At 39.6% G+C, this 15,857-nt stretch overlaps 1 protein-coding gene across 1 annotated transcript in view; it reads right to left on the bottom strand.

Moving 5' to 3' along the window:
- LOC127568273 (laminin subunit gamma-2-like) overlaps positions 1 to 15,857 on the bottom strand; it is a 59,927-nt gene that overhangs the window by 14,053 nt on the left and 30,017 nt on the right. Inside the window, exons 7-17 of the mRNA XM_052011834.1 lie at positions 15,584 to 15,773; positions 15,009 to 15,121; positions 12,752 to 12,973; positions 11,261 to 11,431; positions 8,202 to 8,435; positions 7,034 to 7,209; positions 4,845 to 5,001; positions 3,700 to 3,905; positions 2,080 to 2,156; positions 1,847 to 1,984; positions 771 to 915 (exon numbers count right to left, since the gene is read on the bottom strand). Of these exons, the coding sequence (XP_051867794.1) occupies positions 771 to 915; positions 1,847 to 1,984; positions 2,080 to 2,156; positions 3,700 to 3,905; positions 4,845 to 5,001; positions 7,034 to 7,209; positions 8,202 to 8,435; positions 11,261 to 11,431; positions 12,752 to 12,973; positions 15,009 to 15,121; positions 15,584 to 15,773 (1,829 nt within the window). The remainder of the gene's footprint in view (positions 1 to 770; positions 916 to 1,846; positions 1,985 to 2,079; positions 2,157 to 3,699; positions 3,906 to 4,844; positions 5,002 to 7,033; positions 7,210 to 8,201; positions 8,436 to 11,260; positions 11,432 to 12,751; positions 12,974 to 15,008; positions 15,122 to 15,583; positions 15,774 to 15,857) is intronic.

A 15,857-nucleotide genomic window follows, 5' to 3' on the forward strand; every position in this document is an offset into this window, starting at 1 on the left:
TTGCAGTTAATTTGAAGTAAATTATCCTTGTAATCTCAAACAAGGTCATTGCTCATTCAGATGGTGTCCTATATAGGGGCAGGAGGAGGTTAAGGTTTTAAGACTGATCATCCCAAATCCATTCAATCCCAGATCAATTAATGATAATAGAACTATTCTTTTCATTAGAGGAATTCACCTCCGAAGTGTCCTTTTTGTTAATGAAATGGTTATCTTTCCCTATCTAAAATGAGATTGAGTAGGTGAGTTATCCATTAAGTCAATGCTTCTGGGCCTGATGCTTGCTTGACAACCAAATACCACAACCTGTTAACTATAAAGTGATATGCTGGGTAATTTTTAACTCTGCTGAGGAATGGGACACTGAAGTCAATTCTGAACCCCAACTGAGATCAGTTAACTCGCCAGCAGCTAAGGATCTCACCTGCTCTCTCCAGGCTGGTCATACCAGGGTGGTGCATTGACTAACTGGCACATCTGGGGCCATCACAAAGAATGCAATCCTTTTCCCACTTAAGCAAGAAAAATGCCTTGAGTAGTTTCACAACCACTGTTAATTGATAATTAATTGTATTAAGTCTAAAAGCAAATGCATCATCTTTTGTTTGTCTCCATTTGATGTTTTTGCTGCTTCCAAAGCCACTCAGTGATAAGCAGCTTTGAGATGAAAGAGTCCATCTGTTGAATTATCTTCATGCACCGATGAAATTCATCAATAGATTTTTTCCCTCCCCCTTCCCTTGATCAACAGACTCAGAAATATTACCTACCTCAAGGGATGTTATGTCAATTGTAAACAAATTGTTCAGCTCATTGTAGTTCCTCTTGGCCCTCTCACTGGCTCTTTGTGCTTTTGTGGTTATTCTGTTTACTTGTTCTTCTAGATCTTCTACCATGTCACTCTTCTGTTTCGATCTAACAGAATGAAATCTCTTAGCGTCACGTTTAAAAGACTGCCACATAGTGGACCCTCCACTCAAAACTTGAGTTGTCTTTGCTTAATTCTTTGCATATGACAGTGGTCTGCTAATATATTTTCTGTTATTTATAATTTCTCTCCTTTTTCTTACTTCACAGCATGATTGTATTCATTCCCATATGCAGGGTATTACTGTATCATCTAGGTAAAATTGCATTTAACTATCTTCAAATCATTCAGCTGAAGTTGTGAGTGCCTCCACCATACTCTAGTTATTTTGTAAATAAAGAATCACTTTTAGTTGCCTTTTACAATATTTCGGTTAATTCAACTTCTATACATCAGCAGGAATTTTATGAAGAAAGATTGTTTTGCACATTGACAAATGCCTGCTTTTTTGGTAATGAGTAATACTTGCCACATAATTCTAAGCTTAACCACATACAGCTCTTTGTTTACTTTGTGTTTTCTTACAGGAACCATTACAAAACCTGAGTGCATTTTAAATTTTTTTAAAATTTAAATTTTAAATTTTTATTTACAGCGTGGTAACAGGCCCTTCCGGCCCAATGAGTCCATGCTGCCTATTTTAAACCCCCAAATTAACCTACCCGTACATCTTTAGCATGTGGGAGGAAACCGGAGCACCCGGAGGAAACCCACGCAGACACGGGAGGACGCACAAACTCCTTACAGACAGTGACGGGAATCGAACCCTGATTGCTGGCGCTGTACTAACGTCGCACCAACCGCTACCCTATCAGTTTAAAATTTTAATGATTTCAGCTGAATATCAGTCGAAACAATGAAAAATTGTTATTTCCAATTGTATGTTATATTTGGTGTTTTGAGGGATAGAGACGAGCCAAAGTATAATGTGTAAAGTAATCATTCAGATATTACTGATGGAAATTTGCTTGGACTTACTGCTGAGTTAGTAGGTTGATGGACTGTGTGGTTTGCTGATCTTCTTTGATTGCTTGTGTAATGAATTGAAGGGCTTCAAAAGCAGACTTGTTGGCAGCTCTACTGAACTGCTCAATGTCCTCTGCATCTTCCTGATGCCTAAATAAAAAGACAAAAATGAAAGTTCTTAATATTCACCTTTGAAGTCATGACATGAATTTGGGAATAGGGATGAAGATAAAAAGACCACATACTCGTCTGCCAGTCTACGAGCCTCATCTGCTAGAACAGTTGGGATAGTGCCTCCAGTAGGACCTGTTGGCAATGATGGCTGTAAGAAATAATATTACAGTTGTTGATAAAATCTCATTTAGCCTATCATTAGAATTAATAGCATTAATTATCACCCCTGAAAACCTGAAAACACTGAATTTTGCTTCCCATAGATGCTGTCAATACCCTGTGTTGCTCCCCAAGTGCCCATTCAGTAGAGGAAAGGAACTACTGTTTGAGTGGAAGCCTGGATCAACATCAACATCCTTTCCAACAGGAACCAGTTTATCACTCAGCAGCAAAAATCACAGGATAGATTTTCCCCCCTGTGCTTCAATGCCAATGTAGTTCTATAGAAGTTAACTGCAGTAACAGGCCAGCTTTGGTCAGAACAGGGACTGAGTCCAGGTACGTATGATTCATTTTCATGGAAGTCTGCATCTGCTGAGTTACTGGGAAGTGTTTTCTTCCTTTAATTTTTTTGAGCAGTGATATTATTTAGTATTATGTTCCCCCAGATGCCTTCTTGGCTCAACTATATCATGTAATTTTCATATGAAGGCTTGCTCATTATAAGGACTTGTGACATATTGAAGGTAGATGCTGATTCCTCCAGCTGGTGAATTCAGAGGTATGGTCTTGAGATTAGTGGTTATTCATTTAAGATTACATTGAAGAGAAATTTTCTTAAGCAAAAGATTGTAACTCTTTGGAATTGGCTATCTCAAAGGGCTGTGGCTATTCAGTCATTGAGTATATTCACTGACATATTCAAGCCTGAAAGTGACAGATTTTAGGAAACACAAGAAATTCTTCAGACGCTGGAATCTGGAGGAATACACAAAGTGCTGGAGGAACTCAGCGGGTCAGGCTGCATCCATGGAGGGAAATAAACAGTCAACGTTTCGGGCCGAGACCCTTCATCAGGACTGGAAGGGAAGAGGGCAGAAGCCACAATTACAGATTTTACTTTTATTGAGAGAATTAGAGAACACAGGAACAGGCAGCAAAGTGGATGAGGCATTGCATCAATGATGATCAAGGTATCACTTTGTCTATTTCTGCTTCAAATTCTTACATACTGATGATACAAAGGTCAATGGCATAATGAAGGACAATGTTATAACTAGACACTATGACAAAAAGACATACTTTAATAAAGGCCGATGTCATAATGAGGGACAACATAATAACAAGGGGCTGTGACAAATGGAGCTGTAAGTTTAAGATTCAAGAGGGGTAATGTCCTAATAAAGGATTGTGATATAACAAAGGACATGAGACAATGTCACAACAAGGTATTGTGCCACAACAAGGGATAGTATCATAACCAAGTACTATTGCATAACAAGGGACTGTGACATAATAGTGAATTGGCGAAGGACTATGTCATAAGAATGAGCTGTTATGACATTTGTCATGGTACTGGGTTTAAGGAATGTTTGGGTTTTAAACACCAAGATTGTCCTGGATACAGTCCTGACATGGATAACATCCGTGACTTTATTTTGGTTTTCGTGCTTAATAAACACAAATGCTACAGCTGAGATTTTATTTTCAAATAATAAAATTTTAGCCTTTTCAATCTCGTGAGGACTTACCATTTGGTCCATTTCTGTCCTGCTTTCCTGGATCTTTGTTCTGACATTACTTAGCAACCTGTCCGTGTTTTGGACTCTATCTTCATATGTTAAAGTCAACCTTCTGATCTCATCAACAGATTTCCCAATGTTGTTCAGGTGATAAGTCTCAGTGCCCAGCTTATTGTTGAGGTTTTTCAGCTTGTCAAGATTATTTTCATCATTGTCTGTAGAAAGAATCAGATCTTTACTGTCAGAGCTGGATATATTATCATCTTAAATTTCTCATGAATGTCTCTACATATGGCAGCTCTGCTCCTTAAACCATCATTGTGGTATGGTACTGTCTTACAAAAATGAGGAAGACCTCAGGTTAGATCCATGCCCAGTTACTTGATCTCACCTGACTGGTAGTTTGGCTGCACATATTGACCTAGGTACTCATCAGCTAAGCAGATCAAAAACTCAGCCAGCATATAGAGGAGCCCATTTGTTATCTCTATAATGGATATGGCTGAGAGGGTGCAGAGGAGATTCAACAGGAGGTTGCCTGGATTAGAGGACTTTAGTTATGGGGATAGATTCCATAGGTTGGGTTTGTTTTCCTGGAGGTTGAGGCATGACCTGATAGAGGTCTATAAAATTATGAAAGGGAGAGATCAGGTAAATAGTCAGAATATTTTTCCTAAGGTAGGGGTATCAAAATCAAGAAGGCATAGGTCTAAGATGAGAGGAAGATGTTTTTAAGTGGATCTGAGGGGGAAAGTATTCTTTACACAGAGTGCTTGATATCTGGAATTTGCTGACAGAGATGGTGGAATCGGGTACAATCATTACATGGCATAGAAGGATGGTGACTTCATGCAGGCAAATGGGATTCGTGTAGATGGGCAAAATGGTCAGCATGGATGTTGCTGGCCTGAAAGGCCCATTTCTGTGCTGTATGGCTCAATGACTGTGATATTAGATGGCGATTGGGTCTGGTTGGCCAAGATGGTCTATATAGCTGAATAACCTAGTGAACCTGCCATGAAGCATGAAGGGTGGCCAGGTGGATGAGTTACTTTAGGGCAGTCAGTTCAAAAGGAAGAAATGAAACTGTTATATTAAATATCATCTATAAAACTTGAAGAATGTAGTGTTTCAAAGCCAAAATGGGCACTTGCTTTCAGTCTCTTTAGCTGTGGTCATCATTTTGTGGAGGACCTCTGATGCTTTCTTCAGTCTTGCCTCAAAGTCTCTGTCATTCACTGGCCTCTCATTTGTTGTCAGTTTTGAGATGAGAATTTCCAGATCTCTGACCACATTCCTGTGTTTCAATATCTGGTGGATAGAACAGAGGGAAAAGCATTCATCAAAAAATTCCAACAATCCATTTGTAAGACTTGTTTTTATCTATAGGCTCACATTGTGAAATAAGAACCATCTAGAATTTGCCTATCTTATCTCTGAAGGGATAATAATAACGCAAAGCCAGAGGCCACAAAGAGAGACAAGTATCTCACACTGGTGAAGGTTGTGGATGAAGAAAGAGGTAATTGCATAGGAGTGCCAGCAAGCAAGTTGTAGACATCCGGTTATCTGACCTATGGACTAGTAATAATGATTTAATGCATCCTGAGTGATGTCTGCATGCCTTGGTTTGAAACTTCTAATCTTAACTAATTACACAGAGATCCTACGCAAGCATACGAAGAGCATGGGTAGAATATTGCTTGAAACTGAGCTTTTTATTTGAGTGATTTAGTTGCAAATTAACTTCACATTATTCTGTCAGCAATGAAGAACCACCTAGAATATAAACTAACTGTAATTTCAGGATTGTACAATAATCAAAGCTTCAGGGTTTAGAATGCATCAAAGGAAATGTGAAAATAATGTGGGAAAGTTATGAAAACCTGCTCATTTTTTTCATGACCGGGCATACTTGATAACAGGTGAATATTAAAGCTGTATGGTGGAAATGTTGGGGATTGAAGAGGTGGAGAGCTGGGTAGAGGCTGATTGAGCTTGGTGGTGATGGGAATAGCTCCCTCCATTCCTTTGAGAATTGCTTCCACTGCGTCTGGTTGTGCTCGTCTCAACTTCTCTGTTAGCAATGTGATTTCAAGTGCTTACGCCTCTCTTTATTTGCAAGAAAATCTGTTTTCCTGATCCACCTCCAATCTTCAATTTTATTCTCCTGCACTCAGTGGCTTAGAACTGAATATGATTTGAGGAGCACAGGGTGTCCAAGGGAACACTGTGCTCAGATCACAAAGTTAGAATCAGTGCATACAATGACACATCAGAAACTGATGGGGCTCTGCCTTCAACCAGCTTCCAAAAATAAAGGGTGGTCAATCTAATTAGCAGCGTCAACCGATGTTTACTGGAATCTTTACTTCCAAGCAAAATAATGGTTGCTGTAATCACCTGGCTCAAGAGTAAATGCATTTCCAGGAAATGACATTAATGACTGCCTTGAAATTTGATAATTGACTTTAATGGAACAGGCCAGGTAACACTAGCTCAACACCTACCTGTGATGGCGAGGCTGAGAGGGACAGTAGCAACGTGCATGATTGTTAACATGTATTCTTAGTGGATCACATTGTCCCTCAAATAGCGGTCTCGAATCAGTCATACTCTACAGGCTTCTTGATGGTAAAATTTTACTATGATAATTATAATGTATGTGTTAAATCATGAATATTTAGTACTTCCACCTGGTACTTTAACTAAGGGTGTAACCCACTTAAAACAAAAAGATTAATGCCTTTGTGAAGGAAGGCATTTCATACTAAGTCATTTGCATTTGTTTCTAATATCATTCAATAATACTTTCACTCTATAGTTCCCCACCCACTTCAATCATAATGGCAATTTTCAACAGTTGATGGAGGAAATTAGCAGGTAGATGTATGTGAATGTTTATGCCAAGTTGTCGATTTCTCAATATTTCATGTTTATTAAGGGAAATGTCTGCTGATTATTTCTCCTCATGATACTGGCACTGAGAATTTTTCAAAATCATCTCATTAAAATTTGAAAGGCTTACAGTACAGGCTGCATGTATTATACTGTATATCAGCTGATGCCTTTAATCTTTAATTTCTGTATGTGAAGAGGAACTTGAGTTTCATGCATTTTTGGGCCCCAAATTTTAATGTTGGTTTCTCTATTTTATTCATTCTTTTTATGACCAGAACACATTAATAAGATCAATGCTTAGACTGGCATTTTTTTTTAAAAAAGCAATCATTTCTGCTATTCCTGGTTTTATAGTCATAAAGAGCCCACATAAGCCTTGCTCTTAGCCAACACCATAAGAAGCATTAGCCTCCAAGTTTTGAAGTTGGGACCAGATGCCTACCTTATTTTTTACTGCCAGGTAACAGTTTGGGCACACCTCGCAGCCAGTGGTGCTGTTGTAGTAAGTGTCTCCTGCACACTGGTTACATCGATCTCCAAAAACTCCTGGTTTGCAATTGCATTTCCCATCACTCCTGCACTGTAAGGACCAAGAACCTCTTGGGTCACAGTTACATGCTGCAAAAGTAACATCATTTTTTAATTAGGGTCTGTTCCTTCATATAATAGTTCTTAAACGTTAAGAGAAAAACCTGCAGTAATGCAAAATGAAAATCGAAGGGAGAAAAAGCATAACAAATCTCCCATACCTTTTTATTTCAAAACAGCTATTTGGTTAGTGAAACAATTAACTTTGCATGCAAACAACCTCTGTTCAGTCACATTATTGACTGCATTGACCTATTGACTATTGACTTATTGACCTTATCACCCATTGACTGCAGGAAGAAGAGGGTTTGCATTTCCTGCAATATGTTGCAAGGGAGAGCAGAGATATGGGAAAATTTTCAGGAGGTTTATAACCTGGACTTTGATTTGTTTTCCCACCTGCCATTCACCCATTCGTGGCCGTACTTGCCACCTCCACCACTCCTTCACATTGATTCCCACTAAATAGTCCTTGGCTATTGCCGCAATCAAATGCAAGGGAAGTGAGTCCTGAATATACAGCAGAAATTAAAGAATGTGAGAATCACTTCCTGAGCTACCTTGTGAAAGGTTGCAGGAGGCTATGGGATTTAATGATGCAGATTCTGAGGACCTCATGTGGAAGGAGACATCTTTTCCTCTTTAAAAACTCAGTCTCTTAGCCTGGTTCTGTACCTTGGTCAACAATGTCCCCAGATATTTTATCTTAAGATCGTTCTTTCCTTGTCAGTACCGAGCTGCTCAAACTGGGCTCATTCTGAACTACTGGGAATGGAAATCTCACTGGATATCTGCCATGCATGGATAACACATCACAACCAAGCAATGCAAAGAGAACTTCTAACTGAGCAGTTTTAATTTAGTGACTTGATGAGGGGAAAAAAAATTAAAACAAATGAGAACATTAAGGAGTAGCTGAAAATTTCTTTAGTGTAAAACTGATTTTACATTTTGCAGATTTCGTGCACTGAATCTATTTGCATAAAAATGAGCACATAATGAAATTTAAAAGCAGTTCTTACGTTTGCACTTTTCTGATGGATTAGAAGCAAGTGCACTTCCATAAAATCCAGGTTTGCATGTCTCGCAGTGATGTCCTGCAGTATTGTAGAGGCAGTTCTGACATTCACCTGTCCGCTGATCACATTTCCCAACTGAATTGGAATCCACATTGTTGTTGCATGCACAAGGTTGACAGGATCTGCCTGCTTGGGGATTCCCAAAGTATCCTTCTTCACACATTTCACACCGTTTACCTAGGGAATTGGTGCAATAAGGTCAAAGAATGAAAATTGTATGCATTTGAATCTCAAAGTTTAGTGTTAACTAAACACTAATCAGTTTTGGCCTAAGCAAGCAATTACTGCAAGATCCATCTGTATACTTTTCAGAGATGTATTGTGTCATGTTAAATTATCAAAGCAGGAGGGGTTAATCCTTTGGCAATCTGAATACTAAACTATGAATGGGAAAGAGTTTAGCTCATCACAACTCTCTGTAAAGTCAGTGAATAGGGAAGGATTTGCTTCATTGTAATTCTCTCTAATGGTGGTAAATCAGGAAGTATTTGGTTTGTTGGAACACTGAATAAATGATGTAATGATTGAGTGTAATAACAGTGAGATCTGGTGGATTCAGATACATAAATATGAGCTACAATAATAACTAGTTTCTCCAACATAGCAATAATATCTCAGGAACACCTGACAGGTGTGATGGCAAAACAAAAATATTAATGCCACACCACTTAGAGAGATTAAAGCAGCAGTTCAAAAGCGTCGTCAAAAAGTAGTTTGTAAGGAGCATTTTAAAGGAAAAAAATGCAGATTTTTGGGACAGAATTCCAGAGCTTGGGTCCTTCTAAGTGCACGATAAGGTTACTAGTAGTGGAGGGATTAAATTTGGGGATGTACAAGACACAAGTAAAGGAACACATCTGAGGTTACAGTAACAGAGAGAGTGAAACTCTGGACAGAATTGAAGGCAGGGGATGAGAATTGTTTAACTAGAGAATGATTTGAGTAGCACGCATGAGCATGTTGGGTCAATGAGACAGCACTAGTTAGGACATGGCCAACCAGAAGCACAGAATGAGACTGAGCAGCCTAGAGTGTGTTGCAGTATTTTAATCAAGATTTACAGTTATGGAGGCAGTTTCAGCAGCAGATTCAGCGCTACATCTGGCACAAAGGTTAGTAAGCAGCAGGTTCAACATGTCAAGGAAATGGGTAAAGTCAGGGGTCCATGACCAAAGTTTGTGATGGGAGCCAAAGACAATGGATTTAGTTTCCCTAATACTTAGTTGAAGGAAATCTCTGCACACCCTATCCTGGATGTAGGAACGTCTGACAAGTTGGAGGTGAGGAGGTAAAGCCTTTGTCATCAACATATGTGGAAACAAATGTTGAGGGACCCATCATTACATCACTGGGAACACCACAGTTAACAATTATTCTCAGACTACACCTGGATAGGTGAGGGTAGAACAAGAGGAATGATGGTATGAAGCGTTGGAGGAGAATGGTGTAGTCAAACATGTCAAAGGCTGCAGACTGGTTGAGGTCGACAGCACTAATTGAAAAACAAAAAAACTGCAGATGCTGGAAATTTGAAACAAAAATAATATGTTGCAAACACTCAGCAAACCAGGCACCATCTGGCAACAGAAACAGAATTAATGTTCCAAGCTGGTGACTGTTCTGATAAAAAGATTATTGACCTTGAATCTTAACTGTTTCTCTCTCCACAGATGCTGCCTGACCTGAGTATTTCTAGCATTTTCTGTCTAAATTTATACTGCTGTGCCTGATGAATAATATGCTTTAGCCCTAGAAAGACAGGTACAATAGAAGTTATAAATGAGGCATTGCATAGGTTAACTCACTTCTGAATGAGATGAAATACAAATAAATGTAAATTGCTGTGCCACAGGGTATCTTCCAAATTGGGTTTTGTCTCATCTCTTCACTGATGGTCCCTCAGGATTGAGGTTGGATGAGTCTGAGATAAATGAGGGGATCCACAGACTCTGCCACAGATGGAGCAGAGGTGCTTGATGGAGCAGATAATGGAGATGCTGTGTAACTTCTGCCATTTTCACTCTGCCTTTGTGTAGTTCCAATGAAGAAACTAGGTTCTCGGCGTGCTCACCATTTTGAGTGCTCTGGTCAGGAATCAGTGAGGATGTTACAATTTTTTCAGAGAATATATATATGTTTTCCTGAATTTCTTGTCATGAAGGAGCTCTGAGTACAGTGTCTGTTTTGGGAGTCTGGTGTCAGGTATGCAAATGATGTGGCCTGCCCAACATAGCCAGCTGAGAGTAATTGGGGCCCCAGTGCTGGGGATGTTGAACACTAATAGTTTTGCTTATCCTGCCAGTAGATTTGGAAAATATTGTGAAGAGATCATTGGTAATATCTCTGCAGTGCTTTGACGTGCCATGTCTCAGGACAGCAGGATCTCTGTCCAATAGACCATGAGTTTCATGCCAGGTTTGATATCATAACCTTCTAACACATGTTTATTCAGGAAGCCGTAAACCATGCTGGCTCACTGAGGTGGTGGTACATTTCATCACTGATGCCTGCCTTTGATAGATATAAAAAGTGTTCCTTGTTTTCCAGTGTCTGGTTCAGGACCTATATAGTTGGGGTGGGGGGGGGGGGGATGTGTAAGAGAGACAGTGTTGTGCAGTGGGGCAGACAGGTAGAAGACCCTTCTTTTGTGGATGTTTAGTCCAAGGCCCAAGTTGGACAAGTCAACGATGACTTAGAGCTGGGACTTTGAAAATATCTTGAACATCTGGGAAGGTTTGCATTTGGAAGATGTGTTATGAAAGCCTGACATAATGGGTACATTTTCTTAAGCGTTTACATACAGTACAAGCTGGATAATGTTAGATGGTGGTGCTGTTAATGTTAAATGTATAGCACCATTTCGGTCCTAACCTGAAATGTACAGCATATAGCAGCAAACTTCCTTTGTCTGAAGTACCTTTTCTGGAGGTGCTTCTTTCCTGTGCTTTTTTTTAAAACCGCTTTAACACATTTAAACTTGATAGATTGCACCCAACACTTACCCATTGTTTTTGCTGGACAGCCTACACATATAACCTCTCTTGTATCTGGTGCCACAGTGCAACCTGTACCACCAGGGCAAGGGCATATCCTGCACCCACTTGGTTCAGAAGGATCAAGGTAGTAACCACGTGGGCAATGGGTTCTTGATTGATCATTGGTGTAACAGGAACCTGGAAGACAATAGGAAAGAGCATTCATGAATTTGTCGACTGGAAAAATGGGAGTTTTCACATTCAACGTGTACTGAACAATTCCTTTTTAAGGCAGCCATTTGACACCAAAGCAGCTACCTTTTGTTGTCATCTACTCCTATGTTCATTATTTGTGTTATATATTTAATTACTTTCACCCAGTCTTTAATCGGCCTGAGTCCCCACTTATTAAAATTTGGATATTGGAGCTTTTCTTGATAACTCAGTTCCATAAGGGCTGGAGTTGTCTTGGATGGAACCTTCCCATCCTTTTTCTGATTGGGTGACAAAGGCATTGATCTTACTATTAAAAGAGCAGTATAACTTATAGATAAATATCCCATGGAATCACACTTAGTACTGCCTCACATCTGGAAAAACTGTCAGAAAATCTTTTCAGTTTTTCATTCATCATGAATATCTAAGTTACTCCTGTTATGAATTTCTATGTAATATTTAAGATTAAATTTGATCCTTCAGTCAAAGCTGCTTTTGGACATGTTATGAAGGAACAAGAATTCTGATGAAAGTTAATATACATTTCTTCTCTCTAACCACTTCTGTAGGTTAGTTTCTTATGTTGAACTACTAACTCTGAAACATAATAATAACATCAGAAATACCAAAAGGGGATGTTGAATCCATGATTGTAAGAAAACTGAAATTATGATCAGCAGATGAAGTGTTAAGTCAGGGATATTTCAGTGGTTTATTTTCGAAATCTAAAAATGAGGCTTTACTGAATGGAGAGAACAGAATTATAGCCTTGTCATTCTCAGCTCACAGAGCATATCTTCGCAATATTACTCAGCTGTTACTGATATCTAGTGTTTCTCAATTGTTCTATTGACATCCCTGACAATTTGACAAATGGAAACAAAAGCAAAATGACATCAAATATCATGGAATATTGATAGTGCATTTAAAAAGTGTACAATGCTTCTTAAAAGATTTTAGGTAAACTTTAGATTTACTTAATGTCTGCTGTTTTATAAATGCAATCTTTGTAAAAATAAAATCCTAAGGCAAGAAGATTTAAGACATTAGCACATTTGAAATTGATGGATGGAGCTGAATTTCAGAAGTGGAGGTCAGCACACAGTCACAGTGGGTTTTCTCGTGTGTGTGCTTAGCACAAGCAACTGAGGATGAATTTCCATCCTCCAGCATTCCATAGAAATTTCTCACTCAGCACCCTAGTTTCACAAAGAGTCCTACAAATGTTTATTAAGAGGTGAGATGTCGATCACAGTCTACCATTCTGAACTCTAATCCAAGCTACCCTATCAGCAGACTCACCAGTTTCGGGGTCACAGGTCTCACTGGAGCTTTGACAGTTGCATGGCACACACCGGCTGAAACGTCCGAGATGACGGCTTTCCCTTGTGTAACCTCTTGCACATTTCTCACAGAATCGCCCCTCGTGACCTGTTGGGCACTTGCACTTCTCCACCCATTGCGCAGGGTTTCCAGTGCCAGGCCGGGCTGTGTGCAGGACCACATTATCAATGTGTCCAGGATCTGGAATACAAGCCATTTAGTTTACTCTCAGCACCATATTGCTGAACTTCTGTCTGCTTTCATAGTTTAATAACACCCAAAAAGTGCCGTACTTGTATTAAGGCATCTGTTGACTGCTTGTGAGTGCATTCAGTCAGGCTGTTGTCCTGCTCTACTGCTGTTACCGGGCAACCTAAAGTAGTACATCTAACATGACCTCCTGCATTCAACATTACAGTGTAGATATTAGGGAGGCAAAGAATAGTAACACCTGGAGCAACACTGATGTTCTACCCCCTAACCACTTGGTTCCTAATCTTGGATCTAAAGTGCAATTCACCTGCACAACCTGAACATATCAATATTTTCAACTTCCAGACACCTGGCTTATGCCCAATCTTTGCCCAACGCCTAAATAGAGGCTGGAGACCTAGCTTTGGCTATGGGTTTAGAAGCTTTGAAACAGCATTGAAAGTCATCATCTGCCTTTCTGCTGCCATCCACAACTAGCAGACAGAAAGCCTGGGACTCTGTAGATCTTAAGCAACTGACAAAAGATGGAATCCAATGTTTGTTAGACTCCTTCATGGGTTCCCGAACCTTCTTCATGTCTACCAGACAGAGCAGAGCTGGATGAAGGGTCTAAGCCATTCCTCTAAAGAAATGCCCATTAGCACTTCAGGGGGAAATGGAAGGACTCAAAGCAACCTAGCCTTTATGGGGGAAGTATGTGGATCAGCATAAAGACGGAGAGGATCCATTATCATGGCTTGCTTTTTGTCCCTGTGAGTGCACTGGAGAGGAAAGCCAGGACCCACCAGGTCCTGAGCAGCAGGAATGGTTGGCTCATTTTGCTTTCTTATAGTCTGGATCAAAGCGAGTCCCATTTGTGTCAAGAGCTAAAATTTTATGTGGCCAAGAATTGCAGAAATCTGGTGTAAGGGTTCCTGGTCTGTACAACCTGGCAATGGACTTCCCAGCAAAGATATCAGAACCAAAAGCACCATCTTTAGTTTAAGATTGCATTTTATCATTTTGCCACATTGCCATTCCAGATTCCATTCATCTGCCATTGAAAGATAAAGCTTTTCTATGTTATGAATGTTGTTGGTAAGTGCAACTTGCACACAGATTCCAATCTCCATTGATTGTTAAGCTTGTACAATGAATAAACTAGAAAACAGGAAAAAGAGAACAGAATTATATGGGGGAGGGGAAATCCCAAAGTGTTGGCAAGTGACTTTTCCACTTTTGATCAAGGGACATTGACCGATAATATTAACTCCATTTTGCTCTCTGCTGATGCTGTCTGACCCGGATTCTCAGTTTTTATTTCAGATTTATAGCATCTGCAGCCTTTTACTTGTGGCACAGATCGTGGAGCTGTGCGTCAGCTTCAGTCCTGATCTCTGGTGCTGTCTGTGTGGAGTCTGCATGGTTTCTCCACGTCTACGTGGGTTTTCTCCTGGTGTTCTTGTTTCCTCCCCATCCCAAGAACGTGTGGATCGGTGGGTTAATTGGCCATCATAAATTGCTGCTGGTATGTAAGTGAGTGGCAGAATCTGGGACTAGTTGAGTTGAAGGTGGGAAGGAATAAAGTAAGGTTGGTGTAAATGAGTGCTTGATGGCTGTTGCAGTGCAGTGGGCCTAAGGGCCTGTTTCAATGCTACATCATTCTATGGCTTTGAAATAACATTGGCTTGCTTTAACACCTTTTGCTGTTCCAATAATCCTTGATGGCTGTTTGTAGTTAATTAGTAGCTGAGAAATTATCTACTGAATATAACCTCACTGGTCCAAGTATCTGCATGAGAACAGTTAGTTAGGACCATCTGCCTGGATAGAATAGTCCTTTTAGACGTGATTCTCTATCAATATGTTGACAGATGAACACTGTTATTGACTGACGCCTCAAACATTTTTACATCTGCTTCATGTAATTCATATAAATTTTTGTTCACATCTTTATCTTACTTTGGTGCCTTGATTTACTTTTCAATATAGTACTTCCTAAGTTTAATTTACCCCAGCTCAAGTGAGCTTTTCAATAACTTACTCTGCCTGGTGTAAGTACCACGGATTTTGATGGCCTTGAGATCACTGAGAACCCGCTGGAACTCAAATGATGTTATAAATGGCTTCCATCCATACTCCAGACCCTCATGGAGTCTACAAAGACAAGAAGAGATTATTTAAGATATTCAAATATTCTTCTGCCATTGGTTAATAAACGAAAATACCATCAGCAAAACTTTACAATCTTTTAGGACAGTTGTGTGATAATATAAAACCCGGCTGACTCTTTCAATAACCAATAAACAATAAATGGTTTATTCTATCAATTTTTTAAACATTACAACAAAGTTAATTTATATGGCCATTGTAAAGTAAACCAGTGGAAAAGCTACTTCCTATTAACATACTGTGGACTCAATGTTAAATTGTTAATCAGTCCCAATAAGCCCTGTTCCTCATTTCACAACAGGGGTATTCACTGTGAATTATAACCATTGCTCTGTGGCTAGAGGTTGTTTGCTCTGATTTTACTCTGTCATGGTCGGATCAGAATTATTCTGTAATTCATCAACTGAACTATTACATACTTGTTCTCCAAACATCTGCTGTATCTACCTGTACTGGTATGTCTGCTTGTTTGTGGATGGCATTGGGTTATTTTGCGCATTCACTTGTACACTTAGTGTCTGACTGGCTCCTTCCAGGACTAGGTCTTCCACTGATGGGTAGGCACCATCCCTTTCCAAGTAGAAGGTGAAGGAGAGGTTTTGCCCATAACTCAACACTTGATTTCCGAGGAACTTGGCTAAAGATGGAAAGAAATAGAACATAAGTAATGACCTTTACATTCTGCATAATAGCAAGGTGAAACAGGCCCTAACGCTGGTTT

Source organism: Pristis pectinata, chromosome 3 (genome assembly GCF_009764475.1).
Source record: "Pristis pectinata isolate sPriPec2 chromosome 3, sPriPec2.1.pri, whole genome shotgun sequence".
Lineage (NCBI taxonomy): Eukaryota > Metazoa > Chordata > Chondrichthyes > Rhinopristiformes > Pristidae > Pristis > Pristis pectinata.